This window comes from Condylura cristata, unplaced genomic scaffold (genome assembly GCF_000260355.1).
Source record: "Condylura cristata isolate star-nosed mole 26May11 unplaced genomic scaffold, ConCri1.0 scaffold00001, whole genome shotgun sequence".
NCBI lineage: Eukaryota > Metazoa > Chordata > Mammalia > Eulipotyphla > Talpidae > Condylura > Condylura cristata.
In genome coordinates this window covers 51701216-51723321 of record NW_004567102.1, presented here as the reverse complement: position 1 = coordinate 51723321, position 22106 = coordinate 51701216, and the positions used below count along the sequence as shown (strand labels likewise).

The window sequence follows — 22106 nt, the reverse complement described above, 5'->3', positions numbered from 1 at the left end:
GTCTTGTCTAACACTACCACCCGCAGAGAGCATCAGGGTCTGAACCCACAGATGTGAATCACACAGAGCCTTTTCACAAGGTGTTGGTGACTCAACACAGTTGGTTGGGCAATGATAAGGACACCTCAATTTTGGGAAAAGGATTATTGAAAACACAACTCACCTGCTGACTCGCTTACTATCAAGTGGTTGTTAGACTAACTCAGGTGTGAAAAAAAGTGCACAAAGTAGCTTTTTTAATGTAAGAAATCATCTACTTTCCTTTGTTTTGTATGTATCAGTGATTTCCTGATTCTTAAGATCCTCCCTGGAGCAATAATTAACAGCTGCTAATTGAAACATATAGCTTGACTTAATAAATTCAGAATAGCTTTTAGCCATATTTCCTCAAGCCAACAATCTCTTTTTAGAGACCTGTAAACAATACATTTATGCTGATACCTTGCATATGCAGTCTATGCAAAAAACAAATAAATCAAAGCCACGGAAGAAACCACAATAGTATCTAACAGGTCCAAAGCTCCACTGTAAACAGCAGTCTCACCCAAATATCCCAAAATATAATCACCTTTAACATACTTTTGCTGCTAATAGAAAGCACAGCCACCCAAATGCATGCTGCTTTTTATACAAAATTTCATCTTTTTTTAAATCTCACTGTGATAAAAACTGATAGTCAGGAATCTTACCTAGAAATGAGGATAGCAGCATTAGGAGCATGTCAGTATCTTCATCTCCAAAACACGATGAAGCATTAGTGATATTTTCACTGAAGTTCCATAAGGTTTTGCAAACCAAACAGGCCAGTTGCCAGTCAGTAGGGCCAAAATCTCTCAAACAGTCCACTAACCTGAGTTAATAAAAGTAAAAAGGAGATGTTATTAGGTCAGACTCTGGAATTTTTATTTTTCGAGCAAGATGGTTATGCTTCTGTAACATTTGATCTGTACTACATACATTCAGGGATTAAAATAATTTCGGAGCCAGAAATTTAAGTAGCTACAGAGTGCCAGTAATCTACTTTTGAATTATTCTAAGCGTCCAGTGGAATCTAAGTGTCCTCGTAAGTCCTAGCGTGGTGCTTCCAATTGCTGAACTCTCCGAATCCTGAGAGATTCAAGACTCCATGCCTCATAACTTACTTTTTTATGCCACCTCCTTCTTTTAGAATGACACGCCTTTCTTTATCCACAGTGAGATTTAGGAGAACACCACAGGCCGAGAAACAAACGTCCTGGTGCTTGGCGTCCAGCAAAGCAATCATGAACTTGTGTACTGCAAGAAGAAACCCGCGCAGACCAGTGAGGCTCAGGGGTCCCAGCTGCACTTTATTTGACAAGTGATTTAGGGGCAGGGGGTGGAGCTTGCACATTAGCACTTCCCACCATCCCAGGCTATTCTGCCTGCCCAGCAGGTGTTCTCCATTGTCCACTACTATCAGACTCTGCTCCCTGCCCTGCCCCCTCCACACCCACACACTGTTTATATCTGGCCCAGGCAGCAGCCCCGATCCAGGGCAGGCATGGAGGGGACTCGAACTTCCAATCACATGCCAGACATTAGTCTTTGGCATTTATTGGCTCCAGAGCTCTGCTGAATCTCTAACAGCGATTTTCTTTAAATACACGCAGCCCTGTGGGCTCTGACCGCTATCTTCCTGCCAGACTCCCAGTTTGGCTTCACTTTCTTTTTTTTTTTGGCTTCACTTTCTAAAGAGAACATATGCTCTGACCATTGGAACACCTACCCAGAGATGGGAATCATTTCCCCCTCCCTCCAAGGAATGGGCTGTTGGTCCTATTTTCTCAAGCCTCCCCCCTTCCCAACACCACCTGGGCTGGACAGAGGGTGAGGGCCAGAGGATAAGGTGTGCTCATGCTACTAACCCTGACAGGAAGACATACCCTACTGGCCTCGGCCCCAGTGACAGGTCAGTGAGTTTGACACAGGTTGCCTCAGTTTTTGCAACGCCTATGTGTTTTTAAGAGTCTAAAGGATAAACACCACATCTTTGCGTGGTGAGATGATGGCTGATAGGTAGTGCTGCCACTTTAAAAATAAACCAATATATCTCTATATGTTTATATATACACACAGATAACCTAAATTTTCTATTATGAACCTGGATCAATAGGTATTTTTAGTTATTACTCTATCTTAGTTATCGTTCTTACATGAATATTTGAGATATATAGTGAGTATGGTTGGTATAAACAGTGCCCCCACCACCACCCCAGCTCAAGAAATGAACATTACACACCCAATTTTATATCTTTAGGCATCCCTTTCCTTTGTGTGAAATGTTGAACTCCTTTCCAATACCACTTATACCTTCTATCATGACTAACTTTGTGTGTACACATACACACCTAAGATGGTTTTTGTGTACTGTAAAGCTTAATGGCATTATTCTGTATCCTCTCACTGGCTTTTTTCTTTTTTTTTTTATTACAAAGTTTATTTTTACATCATTTTGCACATTTTTTTTTTCCATCTCGATTGTAATCCCCACGGGTTTCCCATCACCAAATCACCCCTGTGCCTCACCAAATCACCCCTGTGCCTTTTTTCTTTTTACAAAACCTTTGAGGGCGACCCGTGCTGGCACATGAAACTTAAGCTCATTTATTTTGATTGCTATGGAACATTTTGTTCATAAATATACAAAAGATACTTGTATTTGTATACTCTATATTTATCTTCTTGCTGGTTGATGGACATTTAGTTTTTATTTTTGTTTTCCTATTACAAGCAGTACTGTAATGGATATTCCAGCACATGGGGGAGAACGTCTTGGGTCCACTCCCCTGGGCAGAAACGACAAGTAGAGATTACTTGTTTTCCTTCAACACATACACACACACCACCTTGGAACTGAGAAGGCCTCTCACGAGGGAGAGAACATGAGAACACTGTGGTGATCCATCTTGGCATCCTGCGCTGAGAGCCGTACTTATGAACGGAACAGAATGTAAGGCACTACTCATCCCAAAGCAGAAACCGGCGACACGTTGGAATGACCCACGTTCCGAAACTGCTCAGCTGTTTATTGGCAAGGAGAATGTGTTTATGAGTGTAAGTGTCATTAACTCACCATTTTTCTGCACAATGAAATCACAGATGTCATGGTCCTGGGAGAGATTTCCAAAGACACGCACAGCCTCAAGAATTCCATCCATGTTGTTACTCACAAGCAGTTTTAAGAGCACTGGGTTTGGGCACCAGAGAAATCAGTGAATATGTTTTCGTTTAAAGGCTACTAGAAACCGACATCACATTAAGTACTGATAACTTAACATCTCAAAGTGATAATAGCATACAAAATGTAAGGGACTTTTCACACAGTCTAACTTCTTATCATCAAAAGAGACATTTAGATGTTTGTACCAGAAATCAGAAAAATATGCATACCTCCACTTCTGTGTTTAGTTAATAAAGTCAAAACCTTAAATGAACCTGCATCTTTCACATCGAACTCTGAACCTTACATTCAGCAATATACAGCTTTTTGTCTTGAATCATGGAATTCTTCACTTGGTAGTAAGATAAGTTGTTGATTGTTGCCGTAGTGTTGATCACCAGCTCTTCACAGTCATCAATTGACTTGCTTTCTGAAATAAAGTGATGACAAGGGCATCAAAGATCCTTGACATGGGTAGAAACAACAACACCTTAACTTTAAAAGAGCAGACAAGCCCCTTCCAGGGCAAGCTCTGTGCAGCAACGCTGGCCCTGTTCTCTGCTGCTCTATCTCCCAGGATGCATCCTGCAGGGAATTGCATGGTCCTTTATCACATCCTCCGAATGAGGGGCATGAAGAGAGGGCACAGTTGGGGGGAAGGTCATGAATTGAGCTCCCCTATCTTGAGGGTTTTCTGTAGGGTCGATGGAGGGTACGCCACTGGATCCATGATCTGGCAGATGGAAGAAAAGCCATGAGTCTGGCTACAGTGGAGTAGATGGAGCAATGTAAAGGGGCCTTTGCCCCTCACACCCCACCCTGCCCATGTCCCCCCTCACTCCCCTCTGCACCCAGCCTGCTGGGGGAAGGCCTGCCTCAGCCTGGGAGAGGCACCTTGGCCAGGACATGTCCACTGCGTGTTACTGGACAAGGATATGTCTTTAACCTCCTACATGAAACCAGAGCTCCCCGGGGAATGAGAAGGGGGTTGTGAGCAGAGTGCAAGGTCTGTATTGTTTCTAAACTTCTCTGCTATAATTCTCTCTTCTGTCCCTCCACCCACAGCAACCAGCATAAGACACCAGTACCTGGTAGACACTCAATGACTATTTGCTGGGACAAAGAATGATGGGGAGGGAATCAAGGACTGAGCCATCCTAGACTCTGGTATGGATTCTACAGCATGGGACCTGTAGAAAAAATCCCAACTGTTTTCCAGGGAGCTGAGCTAAGAGGAACCCTTGCAAAAAACATCCCCACTTGCTTTGGTAATTGCTCTAGAGTTGGAACCTTGATCTTCTCCCTGCTGGCGGTGACCTTGATCAAGTCATGAACTCTCCTTGGGCCTCCGTTTCCTTGGCTGTAAGAAGGGATGATAATGACACCTACACTGGAAAAATGTTAAGGGGTTTAAAGGTACAACTACTTGAAAAGGGCTTAAAAGAGCACATGGTCCATTTTGGGTGCTAAGTAGATGTTTGTTAAATGAGCAGAGGGCCCAGCGAGAATGACAGCCCCAGAGACAGCTCCTGTGACTGTCCTGAGGCGAGGGGACGGGGCTGCAGCTCGAGAGCGTCCATCCCTGCACCGATGAGACTTGTGTTGGGCCAGCCCAGGCAGGGCAGGGTGGCCAGGAGGGCACCCTGACCTTGCGCCTGCTGATCACATCCAGGAGGAGTCAGAAGTCACAACCACAGAAGGACTCCTCCCGCAGGCCTGTTTGTGAAGGTGGAGGGGCACCTGGGCCTTGACCTTCATCTGTACCTTCCACCTCGGCTGCTCTGAGCTTCGGCCCTTCCTCCCCTGATATCTTTTAGTATAATTTTCTCCCTCCGCTCCCCTGGGCCCCGTCTCTCCTCCCTTGGAGTCCTGCCCTGCAACTGGCCCAGTACACCTCTCTTCTCTAAGACTGCTCGTGTGGGCTCCTTGAGGCAATACCTTGTAACTTGGGGGATCTCTTTTTTCTCTTGTCTTAGTAGGACAATTCACTAGTTTGCCCAGAAGCAGCTCTTAGGTGTCTTCTGTCAGCACCTCCTGTGGGTCATGTCTGTGCAGCAGGCTTGGTGTCTGCTACCTGGGGTGGGAGGGTGGACTCACAGGCACCAGGCCTCTGTCATGCAGCACCAAGCACATCCCATGCATTTAATCTTACGAAATTTAGCCACTATGTTAAATAAAAAAAAAAAAAGAAAGAAAATTTTTAAAAAATAAAATAAATTTTTAAAAAATTTAAAAAATTAAATTAAATTAAATTTAAAATATTAAAAAAAATTTAGCCACTAATAATGCTTTAAATGCACATACAAGCATTCAGACCTGCAGTAATTGAGAGTGTCGATCTGCTTCTATCTCAGCTCAGCTAGCCACACCAAACACTGGGTGGCTTAGACAAGAGGAACTCAATTCCTTGCAGGCTGAAGGACTTCTGGGCTTGAAGTCCAAGCTCAGGTTGTCAGCATAGCTGGGGATCCTTCTTGGCTCTCACATGCTGGAGAGAAAATGTGCGCTCCCAGTGTCTCTTATAAGAACAATGATCCTGAAGTGGCTGCCCATGCTCACAAATGCCCGTTTACTTCCCAAGGCCCCCACAGCCAGACCCCACCACAAGGAGGGTTAGGGCTTCAACATAAATTTGGAGGGGACACAATTCAGTCTCTTGCAGCCTCTAGGATCCCACTTTGCAGATGAAAATGCCAGGGCTTAGAGAAGTTCTATACCTGGTCTAACTTCACAGAGCAGATTTCCGAGTCAGTCTTACTCCATAATCCTGTTCTTCCCACTGCATCTTGCCGGGGCCCTGGACTTAGCATTGCTGAGAGCCCATTAGACCTTCCCGGGGCCTCCATTTGCCTGCGAGGAGCATGAGACCAGCACACAGGCAGCCCTCTGGCACTGACTCATGGGTCAAAGAGAATCTGGAATTTGGAGCTTGTCATGAGCAAAACTGAGTGTGGGGATTTGCCAAGAGGCCGGTCCTTATTGGAAACATTTTTTAACTTTAAAAGAACTTATGTAATGAATGGCCTCTAAAAATGAGTCCTGGGGTACAAGCAATTCCTCTAGAGCTAGTGCAGATAGATAAAGTCCCAGGGGAGTCCCGGGTGCTTGGGGGAGGGCTGAGAGTGGGGTTCAGCCCTGAACAGAAACAGGGTGGCAATTACTTTGCCCTCAGTTATAGTGAGCATAACCAGACCGGCCAGCTGCTCCTTTCTAATCAAAGTCCCAGTCCAGGCCTTGCCCCTGGCTTGGCTTCTACTACAGGTCTGTCGAGTGCGGCAAGAGCAATGAAAAAGGGTTTCTTTCTCCAGGATGGAAGTGTAACTGGGTGGTCCCTGGGAAAAGGGGAAGTTCCAGGTACCCTGCCCCTCCCAGAAGGAGGGTGGAGCTGAGGAGAGAAAAGGAAAGAAAGAGAAGGAATCTGAGGAGGAAGCAGGAAGCAGGATGGAGAGCCAGGAGAACTGAGGAAGCCACTTGGAGCAGGGAGCATGTGATGAAGAAACCGGGCTTGTTTCCTGACCCTGGACTGGTTAAGGCAGATGTGGGTGAGAGACCTGTAGGGAGGTGACTATGGCAGTGTTTATATGGATTTTGCTCTTTTCCTCCCAGATTTGTCTGGCTATTTCTGACTCTTTTCTATGGGTCCCGGCCAGAAGGTGCTTTAGGCTTGTGGCAGGCTTTCAGGCCTTGCTTTGGACCAATCCTTTTTGGGTGGACTTTTGCCCACGAGGGGATGGGTAACTTCAGGTGTTTCATCTAGAAAATTATATTCTGTCTTCCATGTTTCATACTCACTGTATTAAAGTCCCTTTTCATTAAAGTCTTATTCGTCTTGATGCGGCAGATGGCAGAACCTATTTAGAGTAGGCAGGTTTGGGGGTTCAGTGGTGGTCCCTCTCTCCCTGCCCTGCCCCCACTCCTCAGAGACAGCAGGTGGGAGACCAGCAAAGAGTTGAGGAGGGCTTTGGAGGCCAGATGAAGTCTGACGGGGAGATAGAGGGAGGTTCCTCTCTAAGTGGTGACTTAACTCCCTAACAGCTTTCTGTGGGGATCAAATCTTTTAGGAGCTAGAAGACACAAGGGCTCTCCTGGTAGCCCAGGGCATGGCAGCAACCAAGAAGGACCTTCTCACTTTGGTTTCACTTCACAGTCTCAGTGAGACTGACCACCTGCATCAGGACTGGCCAGAGGGTTTTTAAAACACAAATTCCTGGTCTCTTCTCCCCAACCTAGCGGATCAATCACAACCTCTCAAGGATGAGAGAATTTGTGGTTTTTAATGAGCTCTCTGTGATTTTTCTGCATGAGGAAGATGGAGAAGCCCTAGGTTATCGTTTCATTGGTTAACGACAAACAAAAGAAAAATAGGCGATTCCCTTGTGCCAGAAGCTCAAGGGTTCCACTAGAGAGGAGTCATGTAGGAATGTGCTATACTCCCAGGGAACTTGGGGATGGCTGGGCCAGGTCCCAGAGCCTCCTTAGGACCTAAGGTAGGCCCTTGGGCTAACTCTCTGATGTCTGGCCAGATCTGTTTCCCAGCCTCTCCCTCCTGTCTCAAAGCATCACTTTCTTGGAAGTCAAGCACACATTATTCATTAAACCTTCAGTTCCCAGGTGGAAATGTAATTTCTAAGCTCATAAAATAGCTATAAGACCAGGGCTTTTCTCACTTTATACATGAATATTAACAACCGCAGGAAAATGAATCATGCATAGCACGCTCTCTGACCAGCTTAACTATTCACAATGATCGATGCCCTCCCCAGATGCCAGCGGTCAGGCTCTCGGGAAGTGCAGTAAAGGGATTGAATCTGCAACAGGAAAAGAGCTGGTCCAGGGGTTTCAGGTTTCTGGTAGCCTCTCACTAGCAGAGGAGGTTAAGGATGGTTCTCTGAAGCACTGGATCCCAACATTTAAGAAGCAGAAGAATCACCTGGGGCAAGGGATGAGTTGAATTGCAGATTTCAAGACCCTAAACCCATCCTACAGAGTCAGTTTCTTCACAGTCCCAGGATTGATTGGCCTGGAGCAGAGAAGGACCGATCTTCCCACAGACAAGGAAGGACAGTCAGAAAACAGGCAGATGTTACAGTCCAAAAGCTGTAAAAGTCACTGAGCCGGTTCCCGGCCTGTAAAATGGCTAAAATAACAAGCTGCCCTCACGTGGCTGCTGTGAGGCAAGAGATGCAAATGTGCTTTTTAGACTCTAAAGCTCCATAATAAGGTAAAGCAATGTCACTTACAAGCCCACACACTAAAAGCTGGGTTCCATGACTGCCTCCCTTCAGCCTGCATGCCCGCCCCCCTCCCCACCCCACACCTTGCTGCTGGCACTACTCATGAACTTGTCCGCAAATCTCACAGACTCCATCCTATACCACAAGTTTCTTAATCTGTGCAATGGACCGAATGTTGTTGTTCTCCTCCTTCAAATACCCTAATTCCCAAGATGACCGAGTTTGGAGGCCTATAATGGGGTGCTGAAAGTTAAATATGGTTCTCAGGGTGGGGCCCTAATCTCATAGGACTGGTTCCCTTATTAAAAAAGTGCTTTTTCTTTCTTCCATGCGAAGAGACAGTAAGAAGGAGTCCACTGAGAAGCCAGAAAGAGGGTCCTCTCCAGCTGCTGACCCTGCTGGCACCCTGGATTTCCAGCTACAGAACTGGGAGAAAAGAGATTTCTGTTGTTTAAGTCACACTTTGTGGTATTTTGTTATGGCAGCTCAAGTTATGCAGTAAGAAATCAATAAATGGGTCTTCAATCGAATAGCAAGAGGGGATGGCTCAGAGATGACCCAAAACATCATTTTTGTCAGGCGTTAGAATTGTTTCTGTAATAAAAAAGGCTTCTTTTATGTCATCTGGCTAGTGGCTTTGTAGATGGCCCAGGATGGTAGTTAATTTCTTTGCACATGGGGAGGCAGAAGTACCCATGGGAAGTGAGGTTAGGAAACTGGGGGGTGGGAGAAGGGGTGCTGTGGACTGAATTTTGTGCCCCCAAACCACATATGTTGAATCCTTCATCTCTAATGCTGTATTTAGAAACCGGGTGTTTAGGAAGTGACTAAAGTGAAGTCATCAGGGTGAAGCACTTATCAGGTAACACTTTTCACATGGTAGAGGAGGGTGGTGTCTCAAGCCAGGAGGAGGGCTCCCCACCCCCCGGGACCTGATATGACAGTATGACTCATGCGTATAGATGTTGCCTCCAGAAGTGTAAGAAAATTAATTTCTCGGGTTTTGGTTTTATTGAGGTAATATTACTTTGCAACACCGTATAGGTTTCAGGTGTTAACAGTTTCTCACAAATGTGTGTTGTTTAAGTCACACAATCTGTTACTTTGTCATGGCAGCCCAAGCAAACGAAGGCAGAGTTTGGTCTCTAGAAGTGAATGCTTCTATAAAAACAGCTACAAGTCTAGAAGCAGCTTTCAACTAGGTAAGGAGTAGAGCTAGAGTGGCTTCAGGGTGTGTGGTAGAAATATGGACGTTAAAGAGGATTCTGATAAAGGTCAGAGAGAAAAGAGAGGAGCTGGAGTCAGTGCCTCCAGGCAACAACAACAAATAATCATGAGCAGAACACTGGCAGAAATATAAGCATGTAAGGCCTTTCTGGTGAGGACCCAAACGAGGACCAGGTGACTGGAAACTGCAGTGAAGGCCACCCTTGTAATAAAGACAAGGAATTTGGCCCAATTCCGTTTGTATTCTACTATTTTGTGGAAGGCAGACCTTGCAAGGGACGGCACTAGTTTGGATAGGTGTGATGTCTGCTATGCAAAGTGTTGAAGGAACAGCCTTGCTCATCCTATCTGCTTATAGTAAATGTGAGAAAAGATGAACTAAAGAAAGGAACATTAAACAAAAATGAACCAGAACTTCAAGCTCTTTCCAGATTCTCAGTCCATCCGTGCAGCAAACGTTGAGAAAATGGAGGCAGGGGAAGAACACCAGAGGTGTGGCAAGCCTGTCACTCCACAAAGAGCCTCGGGACTTGACCTGAGGAACATTGATGGGACAAAAGGCTGCGGGACTCCTTGGATTTGCGGGTACAGGATGTGAGGCTCTCTGGCAACAACATCTACTAGTCTTCAAGGAGAGGGAAAAATGACGCCAAAGGTGAACGAAGGTCATCAGAAACACCTCCTCAGTCTCAACTGGCCAGAGAGCCTCCACCCTGAAGCCTTGGGGTAAGCTGCCCTGTGGAGCCAGGCAAAGAGACCCCGGGAAGGGTGGGGCTGCGAGGCAGGAGTACTGCCCCAGTGGGGCTGGAGCGCAAAGCATGGACACAAGGAGGGTGATTCTTGGTTCTTGGCGCCAGTGGAATTTGCCATGCTGGGCCTTGTGCTTGCTCATGACCCATCATCACCCTTCCCTTTTATCTGTCCCACTCTTCTGTCCTGTCCCACCCTGATATTCTGGAAGTGCATCTCTTGTCTGGTTTCACATGTTCACAGCAGGAAAGGCATTCTGCCTCCGTGAACATCTTATCTCCAATGTCCCTGAGATCTGATTTAGGTGCTACTTAAATGAGACTTTGGATTTCAGTTATAGAATGAGTTAAGATTGGGGGGAATGTTTAGATGGAATGAATGTATTCTGCATGTGACAAGGACATGAATTTGGGGAGAGAAGGATCAAGTCTGAATTGTGTTCTCCCTACTTCCACCTTACCCGCTTCCCCTCCTCATCCATATGTTGAAACCCTAATTCCCAATGTGATTGAATTTTTTTAAGATTAATTTATGCATACAAGAATTGGGGTACAGACAGAAGTGTGGGGAGTGAGAGGATTTACCAGAGACAGAGTGGGGAGCAGAACAGGCAGATGAACTTAAATACACTGCTGAGGGGAGCAGTAGGCAAGACAGGAAAGCTTCATGCCATGTGGGTCAGCTCCCTGTCCTGGGGTCGAACTTGCGCTGCAGGGGCTGCGGATAGCCACATACTGCTTTCCTTTAAGCCATTGCACCACCAGGGAGGGCCCTGATGTGACTGAATTTGGAAGTAGGGCTTTTAGGAGGTAATTTGTTAAATGAGGTTATAAGGGTGGAGTCCTAATCCATTAAGATTGGTGCCCTAATTGAAGTGGAAGAGAGAGATCTCCCCTGTGTACTCCCTGAAGAAAGGCCGAGTGTAAAACCAGTCAGCACCCTCCTTTTGGACTTCCCAGTCTCCAGAACTGTGAGAAACAAGTTTCTGTGGTTTAAGCTGCATGCCTGTGGTATTATGTTATGGCAGCCCCAGCTAACAAATACGGGAAAAGTGGGATCTGAGTAACTGGGGGCCATCACTGTTGATAATATAAAACTAAAAAACAAAAAAGGTAGATAAACTTGAATTGTGTGGTTGAGCCCAGAGAAATTTTTTGATTTTAAATTTTGTGGTCAATTTTTGAGAACTTTTTAAAAGTATACTTTTTAAAAAAATTGCAACATAATTCACAGGCCATACAGATCACCTATTTTCAGTGTACAACTCAGTGGGTTTTAGCAATGCTCTGTATTATTTGTTCTCTTTCTCTTTTTCTTTTTAAAGATTTATTTATTTATGCATATAAGAACTGGGGTACAGGCCAGAGATGCAGGGTGTGAGAGGATTCACCCAAGACCCAGTGGGGAACAGGACAGGCAGATCTACTGAAATACACTGCTGAGGGGAGCAGCAGGTGGGCCAGGAGAGGCCTGCCATGCCATGTGGGTCAGTTCCCTGGGGGGTTATGGAACTAGTGCTGCAGTGGCTTGGGATAGCTTCACGGTGCTGTGTTTTAACCCACTGCACCACCAGGGAGGGCCCTGTTGTCTTTTTTTTAGTCTAGGATACTTTCGAGGCCCTTGTGAAGAGATACTTTCCTTCCCACAGCTGGAAAGGATGGTTAAACGAGCCAACTGTACTAACCAAACCTTCTCCCCGCCAGTGGCGCAGAGCCGTCGCGCCTCCCGCCGGGTGCGGCAGCCAGGCGGCTGCCCTCTTACCCAGCGTGGCGAGAAGCAGGCCCACGACGTGCGGGTTGGCGGCCAAGGCCGGGCCGACGCCGGGGTGGATGGCGAGGTTGGCGAGGACTCGGGTCAGTTTGATGAGCACGTCCTCGGCCTGGGTCCGCAGCCGGGGTGCCTTTGGAGGTTCATCACCTTCACCCCCACACTTCTCAGAATGCAGGTCCAGCTCACAGAATGTTTGGAATAATGACAACAGAGTTGGGATGCTCTCTTTCTCTCTGGAAAACTGTTCACGAGCCTGGTTATTTTTTGCTGTCAGGTTGCCAAGAATAAAAACAATACGAACGACTAAATCCTGCAATAAATTAAAGACAAAAGAGTTACAAATGCAAAGGGGGGGGCAGGACAAGTTGATGAAAAGAATATGATATTTAATTAATTCATGATTCAATTAATAGCAAAATGGAACATGTCTGGCTTCTACTAGCTTGTACAGTGTTTGATTCCCAAGGTTGGTGCAAATTGACAGAAGATTAAAAGCTTTTGGCAGCAATGAAAGAATGCAAACTAATTGATGCCATTAGCAAGGCCTATTAACTTCAGAGCCTTCATCTGAAATTCTGGGTGGCCTCCGGCCCCTCTGGCCCCCCAGAACAATGAGGCGGGTGGTATATAGTTTTACTACTAATAATAGTTTTGACACTATCAGCCATCTTGAGCCTCCAAATCATTCCCTGAAGGTTCACCCCCTGTGGCAGCATTGTCTCTAAAAAAATCAGGTGTTGATGCTGTATCAGATTGTGTTCAAAAGGTTCTCTGTACGGGGACACTATTAGGCGATGCTGATTCTCTACTGCGGGGGCTGGCCTGTGTTTAGCAGCCTATCTGGCCTGTCCACCTGGGTGACCAGGTTTAATGCTCCAGGGGGCAAAATCATCCCAGGCTGTGAACCACTGTGTTACCTGCCACTTCAGGGCAGGGCTTGTTTTTCTTGATCAGGGTCATGGTTATGGTCTCTAGCATAGAAAAATTGTGGATGGAAGTTTTCATGGGTTCAAAAAACAGGTGGGGGTAGGGATGAGTAGCAAGTCATTAAGTTGGCTATGGAAGTTTCCAGGAATCTGAGGTCGGGGCATAGAGGATTATATGTTAGAGAAAACCAACCCAACCTGACCACAGAAGGATGAAATTACACAAAGGCAGAAACTGCACTGCACTGCACCCCACACCCGCCCCAAACACTACATAAAGATACACCTTGCAAAAAGCAAATCTTGCCCCAAGACTGCCCGTCTGTGTTTGTGCAGCTGTCTCTTTCTTAAACCTGCCCTTTCAAAATACAGCTCTCTGCCCACCTGTGTCTATGCAGGAGTCTCCTTTTTTCCCTAATAAACCTTTAAAATATAGCCTTTGCCTATTTGTGTCTATGTAAATCTTTTTCCTTCACAAATTTCCCACGTGCCACTGAAATGGAAACTGCTGAAATCATTCTCAGAGGCACCGAGGGCTTCACTCACCCAGCAGCTACAGCAGTGCCGCCTTCATATTATATGCTAAATTGCAGATGTGTGTTACATGCCCTTTTCTGTACTTAAGGTACATTTCACAATAAGTGTCTCTAAAAATCCCAATATGAGAGTATTTAATAGCCCAACAAGATATATAAAACAATTATATTCTTAAGCATCTCATACTCCTATCGACTGAGCTAGCCAGTTGACTCCTACAATTATATTCTTTTTTTTTATTAAAAAAAATTGCCTTTTCTGTGGCAGACCTCTCCTGACTCGCCCATTGCTCCCCTCAGCAGTGTACTCGTCAGCTGGCATGTTCTGCTCCCCACTCTGTCTCTGGTGAATCCTCTCACTGCCCCTGTACCTCTGGCCTGTACCCCAGTTCTGTATGCATAAATAAATCTTTAAAAAAAAAACTGCCTTTTCTTTATTGACTTGGATTTTTTTTTGCATAGAAGAACTGGGGTATAGGCCAAAAGTGTGATGTGGTATGGCAGAGGTAAGGTGGGGGGTGAGAAGATTCACCAGAGTCAAGAGTGGAGAGCAGAACAGGCAGATTCACTGAAATACAGACAGGAGCTGTACCATGTGGGTCAGCTCCCTGGCTGGGACGTGAACTCAGGCTGTCATGGCAATAAAGCTGAGACGCAACCCCTAAACCATCAGGGAGGCCCAACAATTATACTCTCAATGTGACAACAAATAGCCTAACGCACAGGTGGAGAGGGAGGTCTACTAGGAGAGAGACCTTCAAGGAATACTACTCAGAGAGGGACACACCCACGCCAGGGGCTGTTGCTCTCTGCACCAGACACCACTATTTTACCCACCAGAAACTTGCTTGAGGAACAAAGCCAGTGAAGGGTGGGAGGCAGGACTGAACCCAGGTTTTCCCAGACTGAAGCCCTTGTAAGCCCAAGCCCTGCCTCCCACATACCTGTCACTTCATAAGTTCCTCCTGTCACTTGTTTTCTTTTCGAGCAGTTAAGGAATTATCTCCTCTTTAAATGCTAATATTCACCAGGAGGGATTCCAATAAACCTGATTTTATTTACCAGATTAGTAATTATCAGCAGTCTCAAAGAAAGGGGACAAAGAGCATAGGGCTGGTCTTGTTTTTATCAGGGAGCTGGTCCAGGTGGGACGTGGGGGGAGGAGGAGGAGGTAGCTGTGTGTGGCAAAGAGAGCGGAGGATCAAGGACAAAGGACAGGAGTTGGATTTGCCTAGGGCCACCCCAGTACCAACTTGTTCCAGCTGGTTCTTGAAAAACAAAAAAAAAAGTTGTGCTTGGCGCTGGTGGAGAAGCCGCGAGGCTGCCGCCTAGGTGGCTGGGAGCCACCTGCCGATATTGAGAAAGGATGGAGCCTAACACAATGGCTAGAACTGGAACCAGGCCAGGAGAAAGTTCCTATTCGTGTAACCTTGGCTTGGTGTGTAACCAGTGCAGCAGTGATCCAGGGAGGAGAACCCACCTGCTCTTCCTCTACCCCCGGAGGCAGAAAGCTGCTCTTCAGCTAATCTGTGAACGTGAAGGGCCTGGGTTATACAGACTTAAGCGTTTACAGTGTATTTGAGAAAAAGCCAAGGCCAACATGTGGGAAAATAGTAAGCTAAGAGCACCGAGCGAGAGGCTAGACATGGAAAAGGATAATGATATCCAGCAGGAGGGCCAGGACATCTGGGTTCATATACGTGAGTCTGCTTAGCCGCAAACTCACTTGTGAAATGGGGGAAATGTGTGGTGATATTAAATGAGAAGAAACAACAAAAAAATTCACAAATTGTAGTAAGTAATGAATGATTCTGGCTTTGTGTTTGACTCTTCACATACTACCAATAAAATATTAGCAACATTAACTATGTAGCAGACCAAGGGTCTTAGAAGATGTTCAATGATAGAAAGATCGGGTCCAAAATGCAGTTTTTTATGCCTGGTCCCCACCCAGACTTAAAGCCTAATCTCACTGCAGTTTTTGCCTCTCCCAAAGTGAAACCTTAAACCAATCAGCTGGGAGGTTCCTAATCAGCACTAGTGAGGTCATCTGCACAATAAGACCCCTGCCTTCCCCAGAGGAAAGGTGGTTTTACTGGAGATAATCTTCCCACCTTGACCCACCCTCTCTCTGACTATAAACACGCTCTACATTGTATGTGACCTCTTACAGTATCTAGGTGAAATGCTGTCAAATTCATGACTCCTTCAATAAAGTCAAGATCTTTCAATTTGTGAGATGTGTCTTAGCAGTTTGGATACCAGGACACTCAGGGACGGCAGGGGTTGTCAGCAAAGTTATTGCCAATGAACTTGAGTGCAACCATGCTGAATGCATGAAAGGTGAATATGTGGAAGGGAGGAGAGAGGCTGGGGGTTGGGGGCTTGGTTGGCAGGCTGAGAAGGAGAGGGTCTTGGACCATCCCCTTTTGGGAACTGGGGTCATTTGTCTGTCTCTGATCACTGGATGGTTCCCCAAAGACACTTAAGCCTATGTGTCTTGAATCTCAAACAGGCACCAATAATTTCAAATCCCATTTCACATAAAACCAAGGGCTACTTCACATAATTCTACTGGCAAAGTTTCCTTCCTGGGATCTGGGGGGAAATCACCTCTCTACCCCAACCACACCCAGCAGAACAGCAGGAGATTTCCAGTCAGGACACAAGGCATTTCTAAGAATTCGTCTCCTACTTTTCTGGACAAGGAACTTTTCACATAGACTTTAATATATGAGTTCTGATGAGAGCCACTTTACACAAGATCCTCCTCTGAAAATGGTAATTATTAATAATAACAGTAGTTAGCAGCAGCAGCAATTTACACATGGAGCTTTTGCTATGCCAGGCACCCAGCCAAGTGTTTAGGTATACACGTTAATTCACAAAGGGTGATAACTTCCAGTTTTTAATCTGAACAAAGCTGTTCCCATCTCTGCAATCTGGATAGCAATCTCCCTTCTCTACTTGATGGCAGTTATGTCAAACATTTCTAGACTTCACAGAGTTTCCTGGATTGTGGTCGTCTCCGCTTTCCACAAGAGCACATTCAGCAACAGAGAGACATAAGTGCTGTTACATGACCTCTTAAATAATTAAATACAAAATTATATTCTGTACACTAATCTATGTCCCGCTGAAAATATCACTGCTGTCTTCTGAAAGATGCTAGATAGTTTTCTCTTCCTTCTTCACTTCCCAGACCTGGCTGCTTCATCTTCACCTCTCCACATTTGCTGTCTCCTTAGTTTAACACCCAAGGTCTCCCTGCCCTGTACCACCTGGGCCTAACCCAGCGGCTCTGAGAAACGTGGAGATCAGAATCCCTGCTTGTAGGTAAAAGCAGCTTTCCCCCGAGAACTCATCATTCTTTAAAATTCAAATGACCTCTACCCAGTTACATGCGGCCTGACCTGGGAAAACTAAACTGGTTGCTCTCCTTTTCTGAAAACTTTCCTCGGGCTCCTTCTGATGGAGGAAGGAATGCCAAGGAGGCATCACAAGACTGAGTCACACAAAGGGGACAGATAGAAGGGGCTAGTGCAGCCACTGACACAGCCTTAACATCAAGGCCAACGGTCTGGGATGCCCCTGGGATGCCTGAATATCTGCAAGAGTTGCCAGCAGGTAACAGACTGTTGGGGGCTTTGTCTGAAGCTCAAATCAAAAGGTGAAAGATAAGGACGTGGAGATGAATGTCATCAGAAATCTCTTCAAAGTCAACCAACCTAGGCTCACAGGGACTGAGCCCCTCCCTGGGAGAGGCTGTCTATATAAGGGCGGTCTCTCCGCCAGCTCAGGGCAGCCACTCCTCTGCCCACTTGTGCCTACGCAGGTGCTTCTTTTCACCCACTCTCTCCCTCTGCTGGGGCAGCAGCATCCTGCCTGCCGGTGACCTGCACCATGCTGGGACTCCTCTGTCCTGACCTCCCTCATTAGAGGCCGCTCTCCTAAGACCGCCTGCAACCATGCAGGTCTCTTTCCCTGCCAACTTGTCCCTTTGGGGGCAGCTCTTTCTGCCCACTTGTGTCTATGCAAGTGTCTTTTCTCTCCTGTTTCTTTCTAAAAAACTTCCTCTTTAAATACAATTGAGTCTCTGTCTCGTGAAGAATCTCACTGTGTGCCGCTGAAAGGGGAGCTCTGGTGAAACCTTCCGCAGAGTGAACCCCAGGACCCCGAATTCAAAGACGACATCATTTCCACTAATTTCTCTGGGTCCTCAGCTCAGCCAAGATTATTAAACCTGAGGTGGAAAGAAGGAAAGCTGGGCTCCAGGGCAGGAAGAGTTAGCACTGCCCTGGACACCACCCTGCCTTCAGATGGGAGAAGGAGCGGGTGGTTGCCCTGGCCAAGTGAAGGATGGCCCGGGGGACCCACACATGAGACGGCAGATTGTGCTGGCAACTCCCAGCAACCTCCAGGCCCGCTGTTCCTGTCCTTTTGCTCAGGGGTTGGCTAAGGCATCTTTCCTTCTTCTCTTCCTCAATCCCTCCTCCCCCACCTTCTCAAAATACACTCCCCATGAATGTAGGGAGCACGAAATAGGCCAAAATAGAAGCAGTTTCACAGGAGGTTGGCAGAGGTGGTGTTTCCTTATACCCGTGCCAGCCCTTGTTTTGACTCATCTGGGATTCTGTGAGAGGAGGCTTGGCAAGAGGGCTTCGCAAAGCCCCCTCCCTGGTAGTTCAGAGCTGATCGCTCAGCACCTACAGAAGATGGAGAGGACAGCACTGCGAGATGATTTACTGAGAGATGATTTACTAAGAGATGATTTACTGTTCCACGGTCCGAGCCATCTTGTCTTCAAAGTATCACTTAAATAAAACTCTACAAAGATTTGAAAAATTAGGCAAAGGCTCATACTATCAATTTGTAGAGACTACCAGTTCCAGAGCAGAAAACTTACATTTAGCATTAATACACAATTCTCCACTGAGGTAGAGCTTCCCTTTGCTCTCAGACAATCTGAGAATGACCTACACATCCACACTGCCTTATACAACATTTTAAAATTAAGTTTAACAGAATTGCACATTCATACTGCAGCTATATAGCTTTGAAACAGCAAAATGAAGATGAATCAGTAGAGATAATCTTTTATTTATTTATTTATTTATTTAAAGGAGGCAGTCTAGTAAAACCAGTTCATATTGACTTTCTAATTTCACTTAAAATGGTATCGGCCTAGCAACAACTATGATCAACCACGACTCAGACAAACAAGGACACAGGCCTGACCTGTGCATTCCAGTCATGGCCTGTAGGACACTTTCTTTGGTTTAGCATATGTTGTTTCCTAATGATCTCTGATTGGGCTCCATATGATTGCACATAAAATGGCTCAACTGGGGCCCTCCCTGTTGGCATAATGGGTTGGGATGCAGCACTGCAAGCTAGCTGCAGCCACTTCAGTGTGAGCTTGATGCCCAGCCCCGCGGGTGACCCACATGGCACAGCAGACCTCTCCTGTCTCACCTGCTGCTCCCCTCAACAGTATACTTTGTCAATTGGCCTGCTCTGCTCCACACTGTCTCTGGTGAATCCTCTCACCATCCCCTGCACCTCTGGCCTATATCCCAGTTCTGAATGCATAAATAAATAAATCTTTAAAAATAAATGGCTTCAGCTGGAACAGTACAAGGAGCAGGACGCTACTGACTACAATGGCTATGTCAAGCTCCATGGTGACAGTGGTTGCCGAGTTATTTTCCACAGTAGAGAAATCAGCCTCTGTCCAATGCAGGAGGTTGCTCTCCTAGTCGGAGATTCGAACTGAGGCTTCAGGACACTCACTGGCTCCAAAGTCCAACAGTGGTGAAGAGAAGCCTCGAGACTTAGGACAACCACATCTGTGCATACAGGTGGATTCCAAAACCACCTTCTGCCCATCTCCTCATTCCCCAACACCCTTATCTCCCTACCCAGGACACAGCCCTAGAGGCATCTGTGTACTCTTATCTCACGCCCCTTCGCAGCTAGTCACCAAGAAATATCCACGCTGTTATCTCAAAGTCGCCCACACTGGCGAACTGCTCTGTGGACTCAGAAACCCTTGTGGGCTCTTCCCCGCAGATCAATGTTAACACCACTTCCAGAAGCACCATTCTTACCATCTGTCCCTGGCTCAAAGTCATCTATAGCTTATTAAATATCAAAGCCAGCAAATAATAATGCATCATCTGGTCCCGTGCGACCACTTCTGAACAACCCTACATTACTCCTGCTCATAGGCAGCCAGAGTAAATGGCAATCCCACACCTTCTTACTGTACCTTAAAATAACAGATGTGCAAAAATGTTGACTGCAGGGAAGGAGCCATATCAAATTGTCAGAAAAAGAATAAATTACTTTCAGCAGATCCCTCTTAAGAGATTATTTTTACTAAGTAAAAGAAGGTTAGAAAGATTTTTTTTCCCCAGTGGGTTGACATGGAAGAGGTGGTAACTGTGCTTCATATCAGAATCCTTTCCTAACATAACTGGAAAATTAAAATGAATTGAAATGTTCTGGTTAAAAATTGGTTAAAAGACCTCTTAGAACCTGAACCTGAGCCCTGAGGCAGGACTTGCAATTTGCAACATTTATTCACCTGCCCACCATCAAACAAAACCTCAGCATGAATTGAGTTTACACTGAAGAACGGATAAATTCCACCACTCTGGCAGACAAGCTACAGGGCTGCAGACATGCGGATTAACCCAGGCTACTGGGCATGGGTCAGCAGGTTCTATAAATGCCGAACCGTACAGAGTAGAAGAATCTGATATTTTGGGACTCAAACACCAGAATCTAAGTAGAAAGTCCCCCCCCCCCACCAAAAAAAAAAAAGGAGAGATCATAGTGGCTGCCTCCACCAGCCCTCAGCTACTGGGCACCCACTAGAAACCTCTGAACGTGGCCATCACTCAAAAGCACCAGGCAGATGCTAGGGTTTCACTGTGCTCCTTTCTTTTTCAAGTCAGCGGACATAAATCAGGCATTTGGGTTGCGTGCTGAGTTGGGGGAGAGTTCGTTCCACAAGGGCAAAGCAGCAGGAGCTGGAAAGAATGAACAAGCTAAGGGCTCATTGTGCCGCTGGCCCGGTCAGGGGTGCAGAGTGAGGCCAAGGCTGAGAAAAGCAGTGAACTCAGCCAAATGCTGTGGCGCCCACTGAGAATGTGCCTGCAGCGGGACTGGGAAGAGAGCCACAGGGCACGCTCCTGCCAGGCAGGAGGCACAGGGTGAGCTGGCAGCCAAGTCGCCATATAAAGGCACTAGGGAAGGGCTGGCAGCACCTCCGGGCCAACCCTCGCCTGCCTCAGAAGATGGAAGGGAGGGAAGGTCACGTTAGCTCTGGGCTGCTGAAGGGCTGTGGGGGCCTGAGAATGAGCAGCCAGGAAAATGGCAGATGTCTTCGCCCTCAGCCCACATCCTCCAGACAGTCCAGGTCTCATTTTCCACACCCGGGGGCCTAAGCCCTCCAAAGGCAACAGTGTTCCCAGTTAGGAAGAGCTGCAGACAGCCGCTTACCCTGAAAGAAGTCCAAGTGGAACGGGAGAGGCGTGAATTTCCAAGCAACACAAGCCAGGACATGTCAGGTGATTCCCAGACTGGACCAAGCTCTGATGATGGTCTTGCACCTAGAAGTGCTGTTTCTAAAAACCCCAAACTGGCCATATTTACAAGTGGAGAGGGTTACACAACCAGCTGTTCAATGCACACAAGTGATGATTATGTAGACAAAGCTGTTTATTATTCTTTGGGGACCATGACCTTTGCAAAATACTGCCAATCTTGCAGGTCTTATTTGGGACATTTCACCAGTGCCCTCGCCCAGTAGATATTTACAGAGGAAATGGGGGAAATCCCTTCATGTCCTTCCAATAAACAAACCCAGACATATTTTGCTGAGATGCTAAATGCAGCAGCTCTGACGTCAGAGGCACCTCCTAAGGCAGGCTCTGCTTTGCAAGGCTGATACCCACCCTGCTTACTCCTTCTGTATTAAGCCCATCTGTTTGCACATTTGGGTCATACCAAATGCAGTTTTAGCACCAAATACATTCAATATGTGAACATTTCTTAAATGAGATTGGTCAGTTCATTGCATTTTGGTCTGCTTTTTAAAAGCAGACTTTACTTAACACTATAATTTAGCTTTCAAACTGCATCAAGCAGACTGAAAGGTTGTGTTTCAGTCTCAGGTTTTGTGTGTATGGGAACTGGAATTGTTAGTCATACTGTGGATCTTGGACAAACCAACCTCAGAGACATGAGCAAAAGAAGTTCCCCTTTGTTTTCCCTGAGGAAGCCTGTTGTAAGAGCTGGATTCCTTTTCTCTGAAAATGTTGAGGAACCAGAATCCCAATCCCCTACCTTGTATACAAACGTCATATACAGACAGGCCCGCATCACCGAAGGGCCAAATTCAAGGAGAGGTGCTATGGACCAGACCGTGCCTCATGTTCAGATGCCTCATTTCCCTCAAATACATCTCTTGCAA

At 46.4% G+C, this 22106-nt stretch overlaps 1 protein-coding gene across 1 annotated transcript in view; it reads right to left on the bottom strand.

Moving 5' to 3' along the window:
* The window catches only part of ARMC2 (armadillo repeat containing 2), a 105074-nt gene that overhangs the window by 5747 nt on the left and 77221 nt on the right, over positions 1 to 22106 (bottom strand). Inside the window, exons 13-17 of the mRNA XM_004673754.2 lie at positions 12154 to 12472; positions 3489 to 3611; positions 3095 to 3208; positions 1143 to 1275; positions 690 to 850 (exon numbers count right to left, since the gene is read on the bottom strand). Coding sequence (XP_004673811.1) covers positions 690 to 850; positions 1143 to 1275; positions 3095 to 3208; positions 3489 to 3611; positions 12154 to 12472 — 850 coding nt within the window. The remainder of the gene's footprint in view (positions 1 to 689; positions 851 to 1142; positions 1276 to 3094; positions 3209 to 3488; positions 3612 to 12153; positions 12473 to 22106) is intronic.